Source organism: Molothrus aeneus, chromosome 1 (genome assembly GCF_037042795.1).
Source record: "Molothrus aeneus isolate 106 chromosome 1, BPBGC_Maene_1.0, whole genome shotgun sequence".
NCBI classification, from domain to species: domain Eukaryota; kingdom Metazoa; phylum Chordata; class Aves; order Passeriformes; family Icteridae; genus Molothrus; species Molothrus aeneus.
In genome coordinates, this window is record NC_089646.1 from 135,511,108 (window position 1) to 135,535,590 (window position 24,483).

The 24,483-nt window shown below is 35.2% G+C and overlaps 1 protein-coding gene across 1 annotated transcript in view; it reads left to right on the forward strand.

The window, feature by feature from the left end:
* The window catches only part of CNGB3 (cyclic nucleotide gated channel subunit beta 3), a 61,124-nt gene that overhangs the window by 16,222 nt on the left and 20,419 nt on the right, over positions 1–24,483 (forward strand). The window contains exons 4-10 of the mRNA XM_066547962.1: positions 10,603–10,757; positions 12,198–12,413; positions 13,399–13,607; positions 15,435–15,485; positions 17,468–17,554; positions 19,153–19,217; positions 22,693–22,815. Of these exons, the coding sequence (XP_066404059.1) occupies positions 10,603–10,757; positions 12,198–12,413; positions 13,399–13,607; positions 15,435–15,485; positions 17,468–17,554; positions 19,153–19,217; positions 22,693–22,815 (906 nt within the window). The remainder of the gene's footprint in view (positions 1–10,602; positions 10,758–12,197; positions 12,414–13,398; positions 13,608–15,434; positions 15,486–17,467; positions 17,555–19,152; positions 19,218–22,692; positions 22,816–24,483) is intronic.

The window sequence follows — 24,483 nt, forward strand, 5'->3', positions numbered from 1 at the left end:
GGCAGAGCTGGAGGTAGACACACCTAAACATTGCCCAGGCAGTGACCAAAGCCTGACCTGAAGGGGACAACAAAGATCCATGGGCACAGACTGTGGGTGGAAGTCCCACTGGGAGTCCCAGGGCAATTAATTTGTGTAGATTATTTTTTTATGCTAATTATCTTTCAAGAGTCAAAGTTTAATCAAAAGTCACCTGATTTGCAAGAAATAATCAGTATGGCCATATGCCTGAGTAATATAGATAATGAAATAAGGTTCATGGATTTTTTATTTTTTTTTCACAAATCATATGCATCCAGAGCTCATCAACTTTCATGGAAAATTTAATAGAAAAGTTTTCACCTTATCTGCTGTTACTGTGACATTTAATTTTTTAAAATACATCTGTGCAAGCTCAGATACATAGAATAAGGAAGTGGGAAGGAAGGCAATTTTACTGTTTGGAACAGCACATTTTTTAATTTCCTCTAAAAGAGCAAATTTTTTTTGCTTGCTTGCTAAGTGAACGAAAACTTTGTCAAATCCTGCATTTGCTCCTAAAAATTCCGATAGAAATTTTTTGTCCACAAAAAAAAAAAAGAAAAAAAAAAAGAAAGAAAAAAACCCCAACAATCTTCCTTTCCCCCTCAGTACATCCTCATTTAAAAAATACTCCAGTACATGGTGATGGACATTAATAAAGAGTAGACAGACACAGCACTGGTCTCAGCCACCTGAACACTATGTCTGAAAGAAGAAATCCACAAGAATGGATGATGTACCAAGCACTGAATTACAGCCTAGTGACTGAAACATTTAATATCTGTTTCCTAATGGTTTGGATAGAATTGCACACAAATTGGCTCTGTCTGCCAATTTTTTTTTTCTCCCCTCTATCTTTATTGATAATGTAACAGAGCAACAGATAATTTTCATTAATAGCTAATTGCTGAGCAATAATAACCTCTGGAAGGGTGGGCTAGGACTACCCTGTCTCTTCACAGCAAGAAATAAGGGAGCAGAAGAACACTCAGCACCTCATTGGCACTCTAATAGAAGACAGGGGAGCCTTATTAACAAGAAACTAGCACAAAGCTTCAAGGTATGAGGCAAAGTTGCATCAAGTCCTGGCAAAGAGTGTGGAAGAAGGTAAACAAAGCACCTGAGAGTAGAGATCAGAGGAAATGGAAGGACAAAAAGAGCTTCTGTGACCTCTTCTCTCCTCTGTGTCTTTTTAAAGCCTTTAAGCCCTGTTGAATTTGTAAGAGTATTTCATCTTCCCAGATTACCAAAGAGATTACAATGTACTATTTATACTAAGGCAGTACACTGAAACCCCAGTCAATGATCATGAACCCTGCCATGCAAAATCCTGCATAAAATAATAATAATCCATATTTGGAGGCTAAATAGCCAAGACCACAGAAAGGAAAAAATTGCAGTAGGTTACTGGGACTTTCTATGCTTTTAGATTTTATCTCAAAATCTTACCCATTCTCAGTTATGTTTAGAGAGGAACAAAACATTATATCTGATATGCCACCTTCAGAAAGGTGGCATATCAGATATAATGATTACAAACAAAATATAAACATAAAATATAAAATGCATTAAATACATTTTAATAAAATATTAAACTTATTTTTAAAATATCATTCCCACCCAGAAAGCATACTCATCTGTTTTTGCTTTTTCAAATGCAGAAACACAGCTTTCAACGTTTTCAAAAAAAAAGGAATTCCTGTACTGCAAGCTTGCATATGACCATGGGTGGTTCAGGCAAACTGAACTTTATGCTTGTGGTTTGCCATTTTCATAGCCACATCCTATTACTTAATAGTCCTTTATAAAGATTTTTTTTCCCTCTTTAATTTGCCTAATAGCAAGAAAAGAAAACAAAGCAAAGATTAAGAGGCAATTTGCTACATGGTGCATAGCCGGGTTAATAAAGAGAACTCCTGCTGGTAGCATGTTCTTAGTGAGTAATGCACTTCATTTACCTCAATAGCCTTGAAAAAGAAAATTACTGTGCTTATTAGTGCTTGCTATCCACTAGTTACAACACATCAATTCACCCAGTAGATGCACCTTAGAGAAACTATGTCCTACCACAAGTATAAAGTCTCAGCACATTAGTGAAACAGACCCAGTATCAACCCTCTGCAGAGTCTCCAGAAATCCTTGATTACTGTAGGAACACCAGGGATGTACCAAAACGACACTCATGGCAATAATCTCCAGTCACATTTAGATGAAGTAAAACAAGGCCAATGCTGGGCCTTACAAAAAACCCCAGTTTAAACACAGTTCCAAGCACATTTTATGGAGAGGCTAATACATTTCCTTATTTGTTTTCAGCTAATCATTGCAGTACCTGAAATGGTAAACAGATAGAATGCATCTAATATATTTATTAAGCCTGACTGAAAATACATTAATGTGTTAAAAAATAAAATACTTTTCTTAGCACTTATGTTCCCCCTGCTTAGGCTTTTTTTTTCAGAGCCTTTTACTTCTTGGACTTAAGTTTATGAAATTACTACATTGAGAACCTGCAAATTAAATAGAAAGGTGATGGTGTGCTGTCTGTACCAAAATGGATTAAACATGCTGTAATCTTTGGTGAGATGTAATTTCCCAGAGCCTTTAAATTCTATCCAATCTGCAGGATGCAGTTACCCTTGCTATTTAATTTCACTCACTCTGCATGGCAATCGAGTAGGTAGCCTGAAATTAAAAAGTAGTGAATTTAGAAGTTCTTCATTGAAGAATAAATGAAGTGAGGAAAGGATAAGAATGCCATTACGCAGACTGAAATGCAGGATTTTTTTACCCTTGCACTGTTTCAAATCATATGCTCATAATATTCATACATCTTTATTGCTAACTGTACCAATGGAATAAATTTGAGTTTTTTGAATATGTAACAAAGTAAGGGTATTATTTGTCATAATTTGCTGCTGATTGATTTCTTTGGTTAAAGGCAATTTCCGTGTATTTTGTGTAAATCTTCCATTCACTTAGTATTTTTTAAAGTAAGAAATATTTTTGTAAGGAGAGAAATTATAATTTATTCAAAATTTTATCTCTGCTATTATATGTTGAGTCATTTTCAGGGAAAAAAGCAAAGCAATGAGCATTGTGATACATACACTACTATGTGTAATATAAAACATTTTTATTTCAATTACATTTGTACCAAACATTTGCAAATATATCAAGGCCTTTATTGATAAATCTAAGAGTGATATAAATCTAAAACATAATGCTTTTCATTTAGTAAAAGAAAACTGATTATTTCCTCATGGCAAGTATAAGTCTTCATGCCTATGTTTAATCTTGTTCAACATATTTTATTAAAACACCCCATCTCCAGTTATTTACTCTTTTTCCAAATCTTAGTAATTTAGGATGAAAACATCCCTAGTTGTACAGCCCAAGAGAGGAACAGAGGAAAGAGTGATAGGGTCAGATATGAGGGTCAGATGAGAAGTCAGACACATCTGGCCGCCCAGGTTTATTCAGTACCCTGGGTAAATGATGCCCAGGAGGAGAAGTGGGATGAGCAGGGTCTGCAGGGAGCACACCTGCTTTGCTGCTGCATTTGGAAAGGAATGTGCCAGGGTCTTGCAGAAGGGGAAAGGATGGTCTTTAATAGCTGTGGTTGGAAGTCATCTCAGAGGAATAAGTTCTTTTTCTCTGAGTTTCTGTATGATCCTGGGAAAGGTACATGTAGTCAGCTCCTACACAGGTTTCTGTACAACAGTTTACCCTAGATTTGCAACAAAGATGGTCACACCAAGGTGATTTTATATAATTAGCATGGGCAACAATGGAAGTTTGAGAACACACCCTTAATTATATAATTAAATAACATTCTTAGTCATCATACAATTATTACCCTTATATCAAGTCCTTTTTGTTTGGGAAAAAAAAAAATTAAAAAAGGAAAATATTAAAATGTGCATATGGAAAAAAAGTGGGATAAAAGAGAAGGGCCCTTAAATTTTACCCCATGTTCAAAATGCATAAGACAAATTGTACCAAAAGAGATTTCCATTGAGGAAAAAGAAATTATAAAATGAAGCTAGTGAAGCACAGAAATAAATTCTTTAGGAAAATTATGGAATAGACATGACTAGCCAAGACATATTTAAGAAAAGGTTAGATAAGTATATTTCAGGTGTACCTCATCCTGCTTTGAGCTGTGATGACAGGACATCTCAAACATCTCTAGAGCCTTATGGTCGTATGATTTTAGGGAACCATGAAGACAGATGACAAATGAAAGCATGTATTGCAAATTAAGTTTTTCAAATTTGAGGCTTTTTTCCTACCTTTGAAAACATTCACAGTGGGAAATTTTATGGCATTTTTATTTTAGTTTTTAATTCCCTGCATATTAAGAAAAACTTAAAGATAGAAAATAGGATGTGTTTGTGTTGTGCTCATGAACTCTGTACAAACATGTACTTTGATTAAATTATTTTACAAAGTCATAAATTAAAGACTTATGTAAATAAGATATGTGTTTGTGTTTAAATGCTAAAATGTTAAACATTCCTGATAAATGGCAGATGCCCCAGTCAGATTTAATTACTTAGAGATAAGAAAGCCCCAATGACACAACAGCACCATATAAGGAAATAAATGAGAATTACTTCTTTAGATTATTATACCTTTGCTCTAAAGAAATTAGTATTAGAAATTATTCTGTCCTTATTTCTCACATCATAATAAATAGTGCAATTAAAAAGCAGTATATCACCTGTTACCTTAAGGAAAGGTGATTTTTTGCATAGCTAATTGAGTCTTTCAACATCCCTACTACTTTCTTTTTACTTCTTTTGTAGTTCCTACTGCAGAATTTTTAATTAAAATAAAATCTTATTCACATTTCAATCTGGTACCTCAGTGAGAGTTCCATGTGTTCAGCATTGAGACAGACTTCTCCTTAGAGAGTACTGTAAAGAAGATTAGAGGATTCACAGATTGTTGAGACTAAATAACTAGGAGGATTGTCAGAGAAGCTGCTGTGAAACAAAATTTAGCTAAAAACCAGGAATCTCTGCAGCCTAGATTATGAGATTTCAGTCTGCGTTGCATCAAGAAGTTTATTCTGAGTTCAATACCAGTGGATAAATCTGAAAGATAGTGCCTTCCTTGAACGCTGTTGCTTCCATGTATATTTTGCTTTATGAACACAACACAAGGTCTGGGAAATGGATGACCTATGCATTTTTTTTCAAGAACATTTGCTTAGGGCCCAAACAAGCATGATCTCTGTACAAAGATTCTGAACTAAGGGAAAATCATGCATTCCAATTGAAAGATTTTCTTCTATGTTTTCTGCATGAAGCTCAAAAATGCCTATGGCCCATTCTTGCTTATATATACATTAAACCAAAACCAACACACATATTATGGTATCACTATGTTTAAATAAATGAAACACATAATAAAATACATAGTAAGACAAAGGAACAGAACATCAGTTTAAAATAAAATTGTGTTGTGAAGAACAACTCAATCCTAAAATGAAGTTAAATAAAAATGTGATTTATTCTGTTTTATTGCAAAGAAAAGTCAATATAATGCCAGTATTTTAAAAATGCAGCAAATAGAAAAGGACATAATCTTCTGTATCAGTAAAGATGGGTCTTTATCAGACACTTTCCCTTGCTAGGAGTTGTTCAGATTTGATATTAGGAAAGAAAAGTCATCAGTGAAAGAGTGGAAAAGCTTTGGAATAAAATGCCCAGGCAAGTGTCTGGATGTGGCACTTGGTTTAGGGATAACTGTGATGCTGCTGGGTTGACCATTGGACTACATGATCTTGAAGTTCTCTTCCAGCTTTGATGATTCTGTGATTAAAGGAAAACATGATGGGTCAGAGGAAGACACTTGTTTCAAGACAGTTAAGGAAAATTGCAATTTAATTAAGAGCTTTTTTGAAAGTCCATGGAATCTAATGTGTGAACAGCTTGTTCCAAGACTTTAAGATAATCTATGTATCTTAGAAACTTACTTTCTTAGCACTTGAGCTGTTAAGATATTTGGAAGAAGAAGTAGATGGTAAATATACAGGTTAAGTCACATATCCACTTCCTAAACCTTTATATATTTCAGGATTTTTTGCTGAAAAGGATTTCATGTTAGACTGCATACATTCTTTTGTTTTCTTGGGAATCACAGCCTGCAACAGTCTTCATGATCTTAGATAATATAATCTTGAAGTCTATCACACTTCTTTCAACTGCTCCTCACTCATAATGAAAGCTGCCTAAGATTCTGGTAATTAAAGACTTGGAAACTTTCTTCATACGTTTAACTCATGATAATTCACTGTTCCTCTATTCACATTTATTCTTCTCACAATAATTTTTCTCAGCTCAAATACCTATTTTCCCATGATTCAGCACCAAAATTTGATCTTGTAGACAGTGATCTTATTATGTCTCAATCTGTTTTTTTGTCCTTTTCAAAGTCATGTTCCCAGTAACCTTGACCAATCTAAGAGACTTTCTCGTGTCTTAGATGATGGGAATGCACCTTTTGAGTATAGTTGGTCAGAATCATTTTCACATTGGGTTATATTCCAATGTTAATATTTACTTACTTGGCAGTATATAATATGCATTCTACAGTTATATTTGAACCGGTGTTTTTCATAGCCAGATTATGTATGGCTCATATGCAACTTCCCTTTGACTAAACACTTGGACATTTATCCTTTTGTCACCTGCAACTGATGATCTCAGCATTTACAAATGAAATTCTTACAATTTGATTCTAAGTACATGTCTGTAGTATGGAGCATTAGATTTGTCCTCATTTCTATTACTTGGACTAAATAACTCAAATTTTCCTGCATAGGAATCCTTCCTACTTTTTAATCTTCCAAATCCAATGTCCTATTAAACATCATTAGTACATTACTAGATTTTGTAGCAAAATCATGAAGGGAACTATTAAAGCTCACTCCTAAATTCCCGTCAGCATCCTGTGCAGATAAAGGAGAAAAATAGTCTCTCTTCACAGGCAATTCAGAGCAGAAACCTATCTCAGTCATTCCTCTCCTCAGGGAAGCCTTCTTTGGACTATAAAGACAGTATAATAAAAATAGGGGAATTTAGCTTTTTGGAATACCTCTATTGCTGTACCAAGCAAGTGACTAATATGTTGGATTTTTTCTATTACTAGTTTTCCTAGTAATTTAGGATGACCGATCTTAGGCTTGGAACTCAGGGCTTCTATAGCATTACTCACACGGGGATTGTCAGCAAAAATTGGGGATGTATTTTTGAATCAATAAATTTCATGCTACTTGCAAATACATTTTTCTGTCTCTCTAAAATCTTTCTCATCTGTGCCATCATGTTTTGTGTATTATCATATCTTTCTGAAAACTGATTATCTGAATCAGAGATTCTCCCTAATTTATTCAGAAAAGACTTTTTTTTTCAAGACACAGATTGTAAATGCAATCACAAATCACAACATCAGAACTCAATAAAAGCATTGAAAGCTCTATTGCAGGACCAAGAACTCTATTTCCCTGTAATTAGCAGAAAGTTTCTTTGGTGCTGCAAAAAAAATAGGTTTATAACTGAAATCAGCAAAAAGTATCATGGATATTTTCCAGGCAGCATACATTTATGAAATACATTTTCTCAGGGGTCACCAGGTAGATTAAATGTGAAATTGAACTCAGGTATTTGGTGTTCAGGGCCAGAAACAGAGAGGAATTAAAACCCCAGACTGCAACTTAGAAAAGGGCAAGCCTTCTGAACTATTGCATTTCTTATCACTGTTTATTTGAACTTTTAATACAGAAAACTTTCCAGCCACAGTCCTTAACAGCTGTTGCATACATTAGTATACTCAATATGGTATTTTCATAGCCTGTTTCAAGGTGATATTCTTTAACTATGCTATAGGTGTCTAAATCTTCTCTTGTGGCCTGGGGAGAATAAAGGCACTGCAATTTTATCACTGAACAAACAAATTTAAATCTACAAGTAACAAAAATAAAATCTAGAAATGAAAAATATCAGAAAACTACATTATTATTATACTTCTCATGTTACACATATTGCTATCATTGAACAAAATATTTTTGAGATAGTAACAAGACTGTGTGCATAGTACATGAGTTGCCATCCTGATTTTCATTTCCTAGGCCACATGAAGTTACTTGTACAGGGAATAAGCATTTCCACTCTGTAAAGGACTACATGGAGAGTTAGTAATACAGACCTAGGCCTATTGTAACATACTGCACAAAGGTCAAAGATAAGATGAGACAGAAGGAGTCAAGTTTAATTAAAAGTAATTTAGTGAAGTTTAAATGGGCTTCATTTGCCCAGGCAATTTAAAGTGCACCCCCACACAAAGTACATATACAATAAACATCCTCAAATTAGCAGTGTTCAACATGCAGTCTCTTCCATCTGTATTAACCAAAGAAAATTTAAAGTAAGCATCTCGTTACAAGAAAATAATGGAGTAGGAGGTAATGCAAGCCAAATGAGAAGTAGGGCAGGGAAAATCAATTTCTCATCAACTGCAGGGCAAATAACTTTAGACTAAGTCACATAGATTCTAATCAGTACCAAATGGAAACATGGTTCCTCTGTGCTACATTGTACCAAATTCATGATAGAGGAGATTTTAACTTTTGTTGGAAAATCTGTGAAATAAGAGGAGAATCTCAAGCAATTTGTAGCTCATTCCTAGAAAGAAGTTAGTAGGGGCCTTTGTCATGACACTTGTGGTAAGGGTACCTAACTATAAGATAGGTAATAACCTGAGCAAACACAGCAACAACAAAGACTAAGAACTATTTTAAATTGTTTGCATAGAAGCAAAAAATGAATTGTGAGATGTTAGCTCAAAACCAGAAATGTCATTACATTACAGATGGCCTGAGCAAAGGGACAATGTGACACAAAAGGAACTGTGATGAGATTACAAAATGTATCAGAACTGTTTTGATTAATCTCCTGTCTGAGGAGTTTTAATAGACAATATATAAGGCTTAAGATAGAGGAATGGCAAGCAAATAATTCCAAACTTTTGCTTCTGCTTCTAAGTGGAGTATATCTCCACTTTATCCAATGGTTTTATTGCTGAAGGATTTTTATATGCTTAAATTATTCTTCCTTGGGCACTGTGATTTGTGTTGTGTCTCCAGAAAACTGCTTCTCAAAAAGCTTGACGCATCCCACTCTGACACTCTCCTTTTTTAGCTACAGCTCCTTCTGTTAGAAATTTCAAAGTAGGTTTAGGTTTTGAGGAGACATCGTGTTTATTCAAAGAGCACATTTGCAGCAGTGTTCATTTCTTCCCTACCCAAGGTACTGTCATACCACTTTTCCCCTACTCACATTTGGGAAGATTTTCTCAAGAATCTGGGCATTTCAAGCATATGTCACTTTTGATCTGCTGCTACTCTTGCTGTAGCCATATCCCTGTGGTACTTGAGAGAGTTGAAAAACTGTTAAGAAAGAAAGAACCATTTCCTGCTGTAGCTCCTATATTGGGCATAGCTTTCAGAATTTCCATACAGGGTGGCAACTGTGACCTGTGGCAACTGGGAGGAGACCTCAAGCTGCCTTGTGTCAGTCACAGCCATTTCCAACCATCTCTGACATCCATGCATCACATCACCTGAGAAGGATTGAGTCAAGAATACAGAAAAATAATCCCATGTCCTGGTCTCTACATGGAGGAAGTCCAAATGTGTGGCCAAGCTGCCAGCTGAGTTGCACTCAAAAACAACCCCAGTCTGCAAAATCAGACAGTAGCAAATAATCAAGGATGAAATTTCAAGTAAGAATAAGCACTGAAGAGTTGATCAAGAATCACTTTCACCTGGATGTTATATTCTACTGCCCAGCATGCATAAAATCTAATGAAAACATTAGTTTTCAATGCAGAGTATGAGTCTGCAAGTGTTTGAAAATCAATAGTTCTCAGGTTTGAACAAATGCTGTGAGTGCTGCAATATCAGCTTAGTGTTACTGTGACCCTGAGCAAACTCTTAACAGAAAAAGAAGAAACCTCAGCAAGAAGACCAGTATTTTGTTTCCACTGAAAACAGATGCAATTGTTTTTTACCTCATGTAAGCTATAACAAACCATAAAAATCATAGATGAAACAAATTTTCCCAACATTAGAAAGTGTAAAGTAAGCATAAGTCCCTCCTCCTCCACCTGCATTTCCTGTCCTCACTAGGATATTGCCATATCACAATGAGCACATTTTTATACACAGATGTGAAGAGGATGCCGTGTAACTTAGTGAATACATCAGGAAAACTCTAGGCCTTACACAGCCACAGTAGAACTTGGTGAAAAGCATCAGTGGGAAGCCATTAGTGCAGCAGGCTAAACAGGGTACCCTGACCTCTGCTTGAAATACAGACTGCTGCTGACATGAGCAGGAGGAACGAGCAGGTAACAGGTTTAACTTAGCATGAATGAAGTGATATGAATGAACACTGTGCTCACTAAAGATCCAATCTCAATGCCTGAATTCAGTTCACAAATAGAATTACCACTGTTTCCTCACATTGATTTCCAGTACATTAAGCCTTTTCCCCCTTTTGTTTTAACCAGTGCACAGAAGCCAGCACATCCGGGCCCCCAAACAAATGAGTACGCTGATGCCCAGCTTCAAGAGATTGTCAAGAAATTGCGTGAAAGGGCAAATGTCTATAAGGAAAAGCTGAATGACCCAGTGATATCTTCACCCGAAGCAAGTCCTCCAACTTGTAAGTGCTCTAGAAATAGCTGTGCATTTGCTCAGTTTAAAACTGAAAATAATTTTGTAGTAACAGAAAATACGATGATAACTTTTTTATAAGTATAGTATGTTTGTCCACAGGAAAGGATCACTTTGTGCCCTATGAAGTCAATTTATCCCTATTTCTCTACAGTAAGCCATAATCCTAAAGTACAACTTCCCTTTGAATGACATCATTGAAGAATTTGGGGAAAAAGCTTATAGAGGCAGTATCTAGAATCATTCATGTCAATACGTTTTCTGTATTTTGAAATAGCTCCCAGAGATGTTTATTCATGAAGATGAATCTGAAACATATGAAGAAACATATATCTTATGAGTGGATGTTAGTCACTTTGATATGAGATCTTCTGTGTAAATAAAGTAAATAAAATTTTAGTCTTGACAGAAATCTGAAGACACTGAAGACTTTAAGTCCATGCTTTAAATAGAGCAAACTCATCTGATATTAATAAATCATTGACTTTTGACAAAATATGAAATATAAATCAATTTTTCTCCTCTTCAAAGGAAAGTTTGACTTTCCACAAAGAAATGGGTGTGGTGGGTTTATGGTCTGGAACTTTTTTTAGTAGCTGTTCATTGTATGTGGTTTTTAAAAAGCTGTAAAAATGGTCCCTGAAGAATAATTAACCATATCAACTGATAAAGGAATTGTTTTCCTAAATTGTATATTTGCTGATCTACATCTTTTGTTCTCTTTGTAGAACTTATGACCTTTATTTCCTAACTTATTATAGAGCCAGTTTGTCATTTTACTGCTAAGACTGCGTATCCTAATCAGAGGTAAAGCCACCAGAATTAATAGGAAACACATGCAAACAAGATTATCCAGCTCAAAGATGGAAGAACTGGGTTCAAAGGAGTGCTTCAAGACTTTTATAAGCCTAGAAATGTAGACTTATAAAAGGCTATAAATGTAGGCTATAAAACCACAGGCTTCCCACTAGTTTCACCTGCCACATCTTGCATATCAGCTCTCAGGAGAGGGGAGAGATCAGCCCATGACACAGCTTCTTTTCTTATCTCCATCCTCACTGCATTCATTCTTTGCAACAGTCATGTAAAGAGAAATTCTCTGTTGTGTTAATGAATGCTAAATTATGAATTAACAATTTTATTGTCAGTTTTATAAAAGGTATAACTTGTAAGCAATGTCCAGGGAAATTCAGCAATATAGATATTGCACTCTGTAACTTAAGTTCAGGATAGCAGATGTACATGTTTATACCAGTAGTGATTTTATTCTTCAAGTGGTTTTCTATGTATTTAATATAATGAATTTAGTCACTGCCCAGTGTTTTTAGAAGATATTTTAACATAATGAGGCTTATCTTCATGTTAAAACAGGGTGAATTAATTGAGCCATTATTAAAATGCCTATGTTTTTGGTAATCTATGTGTCTAGCACCAAAGAAGCCTCCACCCCCAGCAAAAGATGAAAAAAAAGGTGAAAAAAAAGATGAAAAAAAAGATGAAAAAAAAGATGAAAAGAAAGAGGAGGCAGAAGCAAAGCCAGAGGAGGATCATTACTGTGATATGCTGTGCTGTAAATTCAAAAAACCTCCACTGAAAAAATACATGGAGTATATGAAGCTACCAGATACCATTGACTCATACACAGGTAAATTTAAAGTTGTGTGATAGAATGGCGTAAAGTCATATTGAAGTGACCTGGCATTACATGGTAGCTTACACAGGCTCACACCTGTGAGGCACCATAAGATACACATTCCAGTTTGCAACTCCCAAGGACACAGAGGTCCTGTCCTAAACAACATTTATTCCAAACAGGGAAAAGTAACATCAGTTTTAAAGATGGTATGCAAAAAAGTGTAATGCAAACTGACAAGAATTAGAACCCAAGTCTTCTGTTTCTCGATCTGGAATTTGTACCATTCATTAGGGCCAAATGTGGAATTTGCAGGCAACCCAAACATGGGAAGAGATGAGAATCTTGACTCCATGTTTCAGAAGGCTGATTTATTATTTTATGATATATATTATATTAAAAGAAAATGATATATTAAAACTATACTAAAAGAATAGAAGAAAGGATTTCATCAGAAGGCTCGAAATGAATAGAAAAGAATGATAATAAAATCTTGTGACTGACCAGAGAGTCCAAGACAGCTAGACTGTGATTGGCCATTAATTAAAAACAACGACATGAGACCAATCAAAGATGCGCCAGTTGCATTCCACAGCAGTAGATTATTATTGTTTACATTTCATTTCTGAGACCTCTCAGCTTCTCAGGAGAAAATATCCTAGCAAAATAATTTTTCATAAAATATGTCCATGACAGCCAAATAATTATTTTGTCAGTTACAATATACATGAGCAAGATACAATATCTTATATGCAATAATTATATTTGATCATATAAGTTTCTTCAGGAGCACTGAATATGTTCTCCTTTTTGAAAATTCCTTGTGTGACTCCTCTTTCCAAGCTATATCACTTTAGCAGCATTCCAGTTGCAAAAGGGAGAATGGTAGTTTGATCTGGGCTGAAGCATTCCCAGAGGCTGCAGCAGAATGAACGTGTCTAAAAAACGGCAACAGGCTCCAAGTTCACACCTCTCTGCTCAATGCTCTTCCTTTCAGATCGCCGTTACGTGGCGTGGCTCATGCTTGTGACAATTGCCTATAACTGGAACTGCTGGTTCATTCCCCTGCGCTACGTGTTCCCGTACCAAACCCCCAGTAACACCATATACTGGTTTGCCATTGATGTCATCTGTGACATCTGCTACCTGTGCGACTTGATAATTTTCCAGCCCCGAGTGCGGTTTATCAAAGGGGGAGATATAATAGTAAGTATTGGAAGTGGGACTTCCAGGGGAAGTAGTTCATCCAGGCTGACACTTCTTTTTATCACTATGTCAAATCTATGTAACTTTTTTTATCTGTCAAAGGGTACATATATTTTTCATCACTGACCTTCCATTCTAGACTGGCGTTCCATTATCCTATGTGGGAAAAAACATATCCATTACCTGAATTCTTAAAAATTGAAAAAAACTCAAGATTTCAGATTTGAAAGTAACAGATGAGAACAGCTGAAACAGGCATACAGCTCTAAACGGATTCCTCACTGGAATCAGTAGTCATATGTACTCGTGCATATATATAGATGCACAAATTTGTACGTTTTTGTGAAACTTTCACCTATTTGCCTTGTACCAGAATCACAGTTGAAGACAGGGCTTATTCTGCTAGGGTTGGACAGAATATGCATGCTTTGTAACAGATATTGACATGGTGGTTTTATTTTTTTCCAAAATCAGAACAAATCCCTGTAATTTTAGGATACTTTGAAAATAACTTATGTGAGATAATCTCTTTTGGGGAAATAAGTATGTTCAATTTTGATTCTTGCTACAATTTTTGTGCTATCTTTTTATAGAGAAATGTAAAATAAAATTTTAAACAAGTATCTGAAAGTTTGTTTTTAATCTACCAAAGGCCATCTAGAATGTTAACTTTTCTTTATTCTTCCCTGCTTTTGATTCTTTGACATCTTATAGAAAAAAAGATACCTAATTCAGAAAAAAAAAGTTTTGATTACTTCGACCTGACTTTACTGGGCCCAACAGACAGAAAATTCAAAATTATATATCTTCAAATCTAATTTGGAACTAGCTTTACCTCAGTGCTTTTACAAAAAAATTTATACATTGTACATATACGATATTACTGATACCTTTACAGACCAAGCTGTGCAAATATCATTTCAATAGGTATTAAATGCAGTGCAGTGGAATGTATTTTTCCACACTAAGACATTCAGTAACTAGATTTGCCTAAATCCACAAAACCCAATTTTTATGAACAAAGTTAAAACTCTAAACTATGAAGCTCAGCTTGTATTTCCCTTGAAGCTGTTTCTACAGTTCACAGATTTTAGTGCACAGAAACCATCTCCTGCCTCATCTCTTGCATTTAGTTTAATGTTTAATGTGATAATAGTGAAAGTTGGAATGGAAATATGATTAAGATTTTAAAGCTATTTTTAAAGTTTCCCTGATATAAACACAGAAAGTACAATAATAGATAAATTTCTTTATATACTTGTGATTATCCTTTCTTATTATTATATTAGCATCAGTTCCTATGAAGAACAAATTAAAAATAAAAAGCTAATCATTAGTAATGAATGCAGTGTTGATTACTGTAATGCTAGTAATGCTAGCATGTTAATGTTAGCTTTCAAGGAGCTAATTTTGTAGAGCACCATTTGAAAAACTCTTTGAGTTTTTCTTGGAATCACTGCAGATAAATGCATTTTTTGCCATGAAATTGAAGGGGTTGGGTTGAACATGAAGTCATACAGATGTCTTGAGAGGGAAGTTTTGTGGAAAAAATGTAATGTACTTTTCTAGACCAACACCCAGATTGGAAAAAATCAGACAAACCCCAACTTTCATTTTTCAAGTGATTCTAATAAAATCTGATCTAATGTAAGCTGTACTAATAACAGTACTTCTTCTCAGAAATACATACAGATATTTCTCCATTCATACTTTTAGACCATCATTAATTTAACTGTCATCACCACTACTGTACTGTGGAGTAGCAGAGGCTCATCCTTGATATTTTGATCTTGACTATGCCCTTTTCTCCTTTCATTATCACTGTAGTCAGACAGAGCAGAAACAGAGAAATTCTACCGCAGCTCTGTGAAGTTTCGGGTAAGTAGAACCTGTGTTACTGATGCCAATATGAACTTCTGGCCGTTCACAGGATTTTTTTTTTCATTCACTGAAAACCACTGTTGGTTTAAGAATATCACCAGAAAACATTGGCTCAATGGCATATAATGTAATGGCATATAATGAAACAATGGCTCACCAGCTGAAGACTGACATCCACATAAACAGTGTTTAACTGGAAGAGAGAATATTTATAAATGCAATTTTAAATATTATTTTGGAATTGTAATAAATTAATAAAATAGAATTTGATTAGTTTTTGAGAGGTCATCCCAGTACACTAAAGACAATAGCACCATTTGCCAGAGATTTGTTTAAAAAAATTAAAACTCCTGAAGAGAGATGATAACTATTCTGTAAACTCTTTTGAAGTACCTCATTGTAACGAACATTTCATAACTCACAGGAGTCAAAAATTCAAACTAAGATTTTTTATGCTCATGGTGCTTTGTAAAAACAAAGATGCATTTGATTTAGGAAAATTCTTAATGTTGCTTCTAAATGTTGGGGTTATCTGTCAGTGGAAGATAGGTAGTTTATTGAATTCCTGATGAACTTACAGCTCTGTTGCTATAAGCACACATGTCAGTCATTGCCCTCTTCTCCTCTCTACTTTTTGCACCTGCGTTGTTCAGAGTTATTTTTTTTTCTCAGTGACTGTGGTATCATTACTTAAATACTTGATATTAAGCTATCCAAAAGTGCAGGATATACACCATACAGTCAAAGTGGATTTGTAGGGGTTTATTTTAAGTTCACGCTTGAGGTATGTTTAGGGCTCTTGATTTCTGAAAAAACTAATGTGAGTTTTTCTCATGACACACAAGATATAGATACAACGTGGGAATTTGTCATATGGTTAAGTACTAATTAGCAGTTACTGATATTAATGCACTTTTGACTAAATTTTCCCTCCTCTTAGACATATGACTGAGAGTGGAAAAGAAAGAGAGACCATAAGAGGCTGTTTCTCTCAATCAGTTTTTTGGTTTGCTTTGCACACTGTTCAGATATTAATTGCTTCTTACCTGCATGGAATAAAAGGTCAGAGCTGCAGGCTGGCTGCTGCCAACACAATTTACACCCCTCAGAGCAAAGGCATTTCTGATTCAGTGAGATGAAGCCCAGAGTTCCACATCCTTCTCTTCCAAGCAATAACAGCAACAAAGCAAGGTATCCCAAGATCTTTAAAAAGGAAAAGATAAATTTGCCACAGCTTTCCTTCTCTATCTTAGGAAAGAATAAAGATACACATAAGAAGAGTAATCACATAGTTGATGGACTGCAGGGAGATGTTGAAAATCTTTGTGGTATGGGAAGAAGCAGCATGAAAATTTGATAGAAGAAAAAAAAACTGCAAACCAACCAACTAACCAAACAAACAAAACAAAAAAAAAAAAAAAGAAAACCAAAAAAACCCAACTCAGTCAAATTTATTATCCTACAATGAATATAAACCTGTTGTTTGGAACACATGCCTTCTGCAGGTTGCAAGCAAGAAATTTAACTCATTGTGCTCCCTCAAATTGCTTTAGGCAGCCTTGTTCTAAAAGCTTTTAAGAAGGACCTTTAAGAAATGCTTTTAAGAAGTGTTTTAAAGGACTTTTAAGAAGTGCTTGTGTAGTGGCCTCCCCACCTGCAGTCACCAGCTCCATGCCAGACATTTTAGTCTGATCAGAACTACAACTGAAAAAACAGAATGTATAATAATCAGATATATGAGATATTGTTAATAATCCACATGAAACAGATTAAAATCTCAGGCACAGGGGACTCAAAAGCAGGGCAGAGCCAAGCTGTTGGTGTTTTCAAGGAGATAATCTTACCTGCCCGTAACTAGGAAGCATGCTGACTCTTCAAATATTATCACAGTCATGATTCAGTCTAAGCAGGCTTTTGACAGCAAATAAATTCATTATGATTACTATGAAGTTTAAATTGACCTCTCTGCTCTTTAACAGCTTGATGTGATATCAGTGTTTCCATTTGACATTTTATACTTCTTCTTTGGATTTAATCCAGCACTTCGAGCAAACAGGATGCTAAAGGTAAGATCTGTGTTAGTGATGGATTGCTAACCATGCCTAGATGTTTTTGCAATGCAACAGAAATTTTTTTATAATATTTAGGAATATGAAATTTAGAAACTGTAAAATATCTTCAGGCTAAGGTACAACATAACTTAATAAAGAAAGAAAAAATACAGGGCATAGTCTAGCCAAATTAAGTCCTTATTTTCTTATTTTTCTTCTGACCTTATTATTTCCTAATATTTAAAAGTGTTTTTTGATTAAAGTTATTTTTCACATTATTTAAATTAGATCAATCTCAAATAACCTGTTTAATTTTCAACGATTAAAAAAAAAATCACTAAGTAATGCCAATGTACCTTCCCCTTGTGTTGCTTATGTCAGGTGTTTAAAAACATAGGAGGTAATTTTGAGGACAAAAACTATACACAGAATACCTATCAAGCACAAACTTACTTTTGTTATCAATTCCAAAGACCTTGGAGCTGTGTAATGAAAGGTCTGAGAAGGGATTAGAACACAGGCCACTGTGTGGCTAAATGCATTTCTTTGCACACAATCAACATGTTGACAAAGAATTGGCTTTCATTTAAAGCTGGGGGAATAACTCTGACAATAAAACAAAGGTGTTCTTCATTTTGGTATTCAATAAAACTTCAAAAATTCCTTAAATCAGAACCAAAATAACATGAAAGAGTGAAAAGTTAAATAGTACCTTGTATTAGGCAACCAGCTGTGTATTGAACAAAAACAAAGGAAAAAGCTACATGGAATCACTAATGATCAACTGCAAATACTAAACAGGAATAATTTGATACAGCTGCCATTGATACAGAGTATCCTCTAGTGTGTGGCTGTTGATACATATGATCCCTTAAGGAAAGTTACTGGAATTTCAGGAAGAGAAAAAATCATGTAATTCTTTGTGATCATGTTGCCCAAGAAATTATATATGTACGAGGAAGTAGAAGTTGTTCACTGAAGTACTCTGACCCAAACAGCAAGGTTATTTCTGCAATCACTCAACACCCAGAAAAACACTTGACTCAAATTTATCTTTGTTTTTCAGCTCGTATTTTTGTTAAGTGTTTGTCATGGTTTAGGAATAGTGCTCTCCAATTTAGTACTCCCACTAAAACTGCATGCCTGGTCCCTCTCCACCTTCAACTGGAGGCACAAAAGGCAATGATCACAGGCTGAGATAAGAACAATTTACTGGAAACAACAACGAGACAAGAAAATGACCACTAACAACAACATTGCTAATGACGACAGAGGGTGTAAGAAAAGAAATTATTCCCATGGAAAAACTCCCCAATAACAAACAATACCAGACAGCTCCCTCTGCTGGATTTTCTCAACAGAGAGGTACACCTTGCTTCCCTAGAAGAAACAGTCCCTTTATCCCACTCCCAGCAATGACCTGAGATTGTATAGAAAAACATGAGTCCTAGCCATGCCCCTCCCGGCTACTGCAAAAATTAACCCCGTCCTGGCCAGAACCAATATTTATAGAAAGTTTGATTGCTGAAAAATCCATTTTCAAAATGTGTACTGAAAAAAAAATGTGTACTGAAAAATAATGATTGGATTACTTTCATTTGTTTTCCACTCAGCATAACACGTTCTTTGAGTTTAATGATCGTTTGGAAGCTATTATGGAAAAAGCATACATCTACAGGTATGTGCTGATAAAACTCAAGTAGCATGCAAAGCCTGGCACAGAATGAATTTCAAATGATTTCATGAGTTGTCAGTTAAGCATTGGGTGAAATATGATACATCTTTAACTGTTCCATTTAAAGTTTTTTTTTAAATATCTGCCTTTATGGTAATCATTAAAATAATATATATATATAAGGCCTCACTTATGTATGAAATCTAGCTCAGTTCAGCTGGCCTGCTTCTGGCAAAATTTTCACCAAACTGAGGCTTCTGCCAAAATTTAATTGATCAGAAGTTTCAGAAAGTTTGTTTACTGAAAGAGCTAAAGAGCACTTTCTTTAGATTGCTAATAGTGGTTCCAAATCCTCAGAAGCTGTTTATTTGTACTTAATAGGAGTTATGAGCCTGGGCCTGTGTCAACATTTTTCTTGAAACATGCTCTCCCCGTGAACCTGGCATGTACAGAAACTTGATCCTTCACTGCATTGACTACAGCTGGAATGAGGATCAATTCAGCACAGTTCACAAATAGTGATTGTAACTGTAGTCTGCTGAACCGTGTTCTCACCTTCTGCATTGACAGAAAGAATTTTGGATCCAACTCAAGTAGTCCAGGGACATAGCTATGGCAAGACTCATAGACCCCTCAGCTGCCAGTGATGCCGCTAAGGTCCAAGGAACCCATCTGCTTTGTTATCATTATTGTCAATGTCATCAGCACTGGTTTAACTTGCATAATTCCTACACCAACAAATCCTTTTTCCTATGCTAGTTTTGGGGCATGTATTGCTCCTGTTTTCTGGTGCTGTGGAATTATGTTGGTTACCATCTTATTTCATTTCAGAGATTATTGCACTTATACAGCACACTTGATATTAATACATTCCAATGAGATATTTTATGAGATTTAAAAACAAGCTAAAGTTCAAAAGAAGGTTCAAATATCTGCTCTTTCATTTTTCCACTTACCTATGAAATAAAACAAAACTTAAAAGTTTGAAAGTTCTACTAAAATAGTTTTGATATGCTGACCTTCACAAAATTTATTCTTATATTTACCTCTCTTTTTGCTTATGGAAGATTCTGTTGTGGTTTGATTTGGGTTTTCCTTGGTTTGGTGTGGTTTTTGATTTTTTAAAAATTATTTTGGTTCAAGAGAGGACTGAATTTCCACAAGATAAAGAAATTTCTTGTCAGTTTCTGAATCTCTGCCCTCTTCAGTTTCTTATTTCATTTTCTTTAAAAATGGGCCTTTATCTGCTTATGGTGTTTAACTTGTTCTAATATTGATAAGCTTTAAAATTAATAGTTTTAAAATTAATTATTTTCCATATTATATTCTTTGTTTTTTGGAGTCATAATTCAATATTTTTTCTGTATTTCCTGTAACATTTGCAGCGAGTATTGAGAGATACAGTATATATAATATAGATAATATATAATAATATAGACAATTCTGAATTAAGTAATTAGTTTTTATATAACAATACTCTTATAAGTACGTGGATTTCAAAGAAAAGGGAACAAATTTAAATCTCATTTTCACCCAAATAAAGTTTTTCAAGGGACAGAGTTTCACACTATTATGAAAATATGGAATGGGAGATGAAGATTCAAAGGAGAAGTTGTAAAGGGGATGTGTATATCCTCAAGCTAGACCAGCTTTGAAGGATGCGATATTTATATACATGTCAAAAACAGGAAAGGTGCTCATTTTGAAAGGCTGAGACACACAGAGCAAGATCTCACTGGTCCTGTAAAATGCATGCAGTAGCAGAGCCAGCTACTCTGCCCTGTCAGAGAGTTTTTTTAGCGTGATATTGGTCAAGAACTACAACTGTGTTTGCTGCTTGTGTCTTTGCTTCCTGGCCAAAGGCCCACTCAGATTTTCAGTATTAAATCACTTGCAGAATGTAAACTGCAGAATCTAAATATTTCAAAGTGAATCTATTTTCTAATTCATACTTCAGAAAACACTGACTCCCAATTTTCTCATTGACAAATGGAGAACAGAGGTAGTTTTACAGAAGAGTACAAGCAGGAACTAAAAATCTTTAAAACCCCCAGTCTTTTTGTGCAAACTACTGCATTTAATTTTAATGTGACAATCGTGCTTTGGTCTGAGATTGGTATAACCACACTTTGAGCAACAAGGCACCAATTAACTAGATAATATCAAACTAAGCTTCTACAGCAAGGGGGATTCCTTCCTCAAACTAATTAGTTTGAGTCTGTAGAAATAGAGCTAGCATGAGTTACTTACATCTTCTCATTGTGATATATTCAACATATGTCTGGAGAAATATAACACAGCAGAGGTTTCTGGAATCTTCACTCAAACCTCAGGAGTCCACTTTCATGGATTCAAACTTGAACAGAAGACCTAGCATGGACAATATTGCAACATTACAAGATCACAACAGCTCTCTGCTGTTCTCTGTAGCTTGCAATCCTAAACAGAGCTGTCCTGGAAGCACACCAACTTTTAAACAGAAAAATAGCATTCATTTGTGAGCATCATAAAGAAAATAATATGATTAGGCAGATTATCTAATGGCACGGAAAGGCCAAGGAGGGCATAAAAAGTTACCTGAAGAAGCAGCAAAGGAGTGATTCATGAAGTAACCACAGAGATATTTGCTCCCATTACCTTTGTTTATAGATCCAACTTAGTTAAATCTTACTAAATTCTCATCAAAGCACTTAATCAGTTATTCTGTACTGCATAATGCATTGAATTCTAGCTGTAGCAGATAAACCTATGAACTACCAGTCTGTGTTTAGGCAAGTCCTGCCCTTTTCCTTCTTATTTATCCCCTGCTTGTATGAATATTTCAATAGCTAAATCCAGGAGACATTTCTTTTGATCCCCATGCTCTGAACAGAGGTTATACAGTGAGATCATTATTGTATTAGACAGAAAGCTGCTTGGTGCTTAATCATTGGTATTCTTCAAAGCACTGGCCATAAGCATAAGAACTGGGATTAGGAATGATATAACTCCTGCTGTAGCAACTAAATCATACTCTTTAGAGGATCTACTGCAGGTTTTATTCTACAGGTCTTGTAAAGCAGCTCATTTCTGACCTCAGATATTTCTTGGCTTTAGTTCACAAGTTTAGAGCCTATCTTGGATAGAGTTTGGGAAACACATTATTTTTTACCATGTACCCTCATTAATATAGCTTCAAATTTCTGGAAATATTCATAGCCATTTAAAGAAGTAGACTATTAACTCCTCAGGGAACCATAATTTAAAAATTACCCCATGTCAAATATTCTAGGGAAGATATTTATTTGACCTTGGACAGATGTGAGAGATGGGTAACTGCCAGCTATTTTTTCATAGACTCAATACAGGTGGGGAGCTACTTACCATAGTCTTAACATCAGTACTGTTAATCCAAAAAAAGTAATGGGTTCTATATTAAAAAAAAAAAAAAAGAAGGAAAAATTTAAGTTGTTTTACAGGAATCTGTTGACTTTTATAGGGTCATTCGAACAACTGGATACTTGCTGTTTATCTTGCACATTAATGCATGCCTCTATTATTGGGCTTCAGACTATGAAGGAATTGGCAGCACTAGATGGGTGTATGATGGCGAAGGAAACATGTAAGTCCTTTTCTTTTGCAAGAGATTTTTTTTACTTTGCTCATTCCTGCCTCCCCATCCTTCTCCCATGCCACTGCTTACTTTTTAAGTGCTTGGATAGCAAATTTTCAGTATCATGACTGCTGATAAGCAGCTTTCAATGCTAACACCTATTTGGAGGGCAGGGGCAGTATATAATCAGTTCACCACTTTCAGCTTTTATAGGTTTATGAGTCAGTGCTAAGTGCTGACTTAATTAAACATTTAGAAAGCAACAAGGGTCATAAATTAAACTTACTGGTTGCATATGCACATGGGAACTGTTAGAAGGATTGTATAGCAATTCCTCAAAGGAAACACAGGGAGAGTTAGGGAGTTTTTTTGCTGCCACACAGAATTGTGTCATTAAAGTGCAACATTTTAGTCCCTCTACACGATGGTGATTAGTCTGAAAAAATTCCACCAGCTCTCTCTGATCTTTTGAGAAGGTCATGCTTAAACATGTGGCAGAGTGTCTTCAGAACAAACAACGATTTTGGCACAATTTTCCACAAACTCCTTGTGACAGCACTGGTTGGGTGCAAAGTAAGGACCATTTATCAGGAAGATGGAGAAGATGTAAGAGAAAAAAGCAAAGTCAAAATATTTTCTTTGTGTAGTTTTGCAAAGATATATATTAGGTCCAGTTGTATGAACATTCGTTTCTTTCAAAGGCTATACTATAAAGCCACAGAAGTTCAATTTGTTCTTTGATTACACTCCTTGCAAAATCACATATAGTATTCTAATGCTGTCATAAACTGCCCTCTAAACAACTTTTCACCCTTCTCTTGGACATGTGCTCCTCTTGTTTGTAGTTTTGTTAGACTTCACAAGTTTGGTGTCAAGTCACTATCTTGAAGAGCAAAACGGACTCTTGGTAAATCAGCACTGATTTTTCATACATAGGGTTATCTCTTGGAAAAAAAAAAAAGACATATTTGAAGTTTACACACACCATTAAAATACACAGCTTGAGTGCTGCAGTCAGACATGTGCAAGCAGGATCGTGGAGCTTAGTGGAACCATTTAAATAAGTGAAGCTATAGATGGGTGTTTATTTGCAGGATTGAGGTTTCCAGAAATCTGACAAGAAAAATGCAGAAGCAATTTCCATTATAGCTATTTTTTTTAATGTGATTCTTAGGAATACTTGTCTCATACACAAAAAGTAAGGTACATAAGAATAAGAAACGTGTAAACTCTGAAAGTAGAGAGTCTTCAAGTTTTTAATGCTACTTCAGAACAGCCTAGAGAACAGGCAAGAAAGAATTATCTGTTTTTCACAGACAAAAATATTGCACATTTTTCTCAGAAAAACAATTGATCAAAATTATTTACTGGCTTTACTACAGACAATGCCTTGTGTGTTCACAGTGGCCAGGTCTTTTGACATTTTCCACGAGGAGACAAAAAAAAGTTCTCAAATGAAGTCACACTGCAATCACATGGAATTTAGAGCAGATTTGTTATAAAGAGTGACAATAAAATGATAATTCAAGTTCTGCATTAAACTGAGATTCTTAAATAAAATGCATGTTTGGATATCCAAATAGCCAAATGCAAGGAAAACATTGACCTGTTGGAATCAGTCCAGATGAAGCCACTAAATTAATCCCAGGGCTGGAGCACCTCTCCTGTGAAGACAGG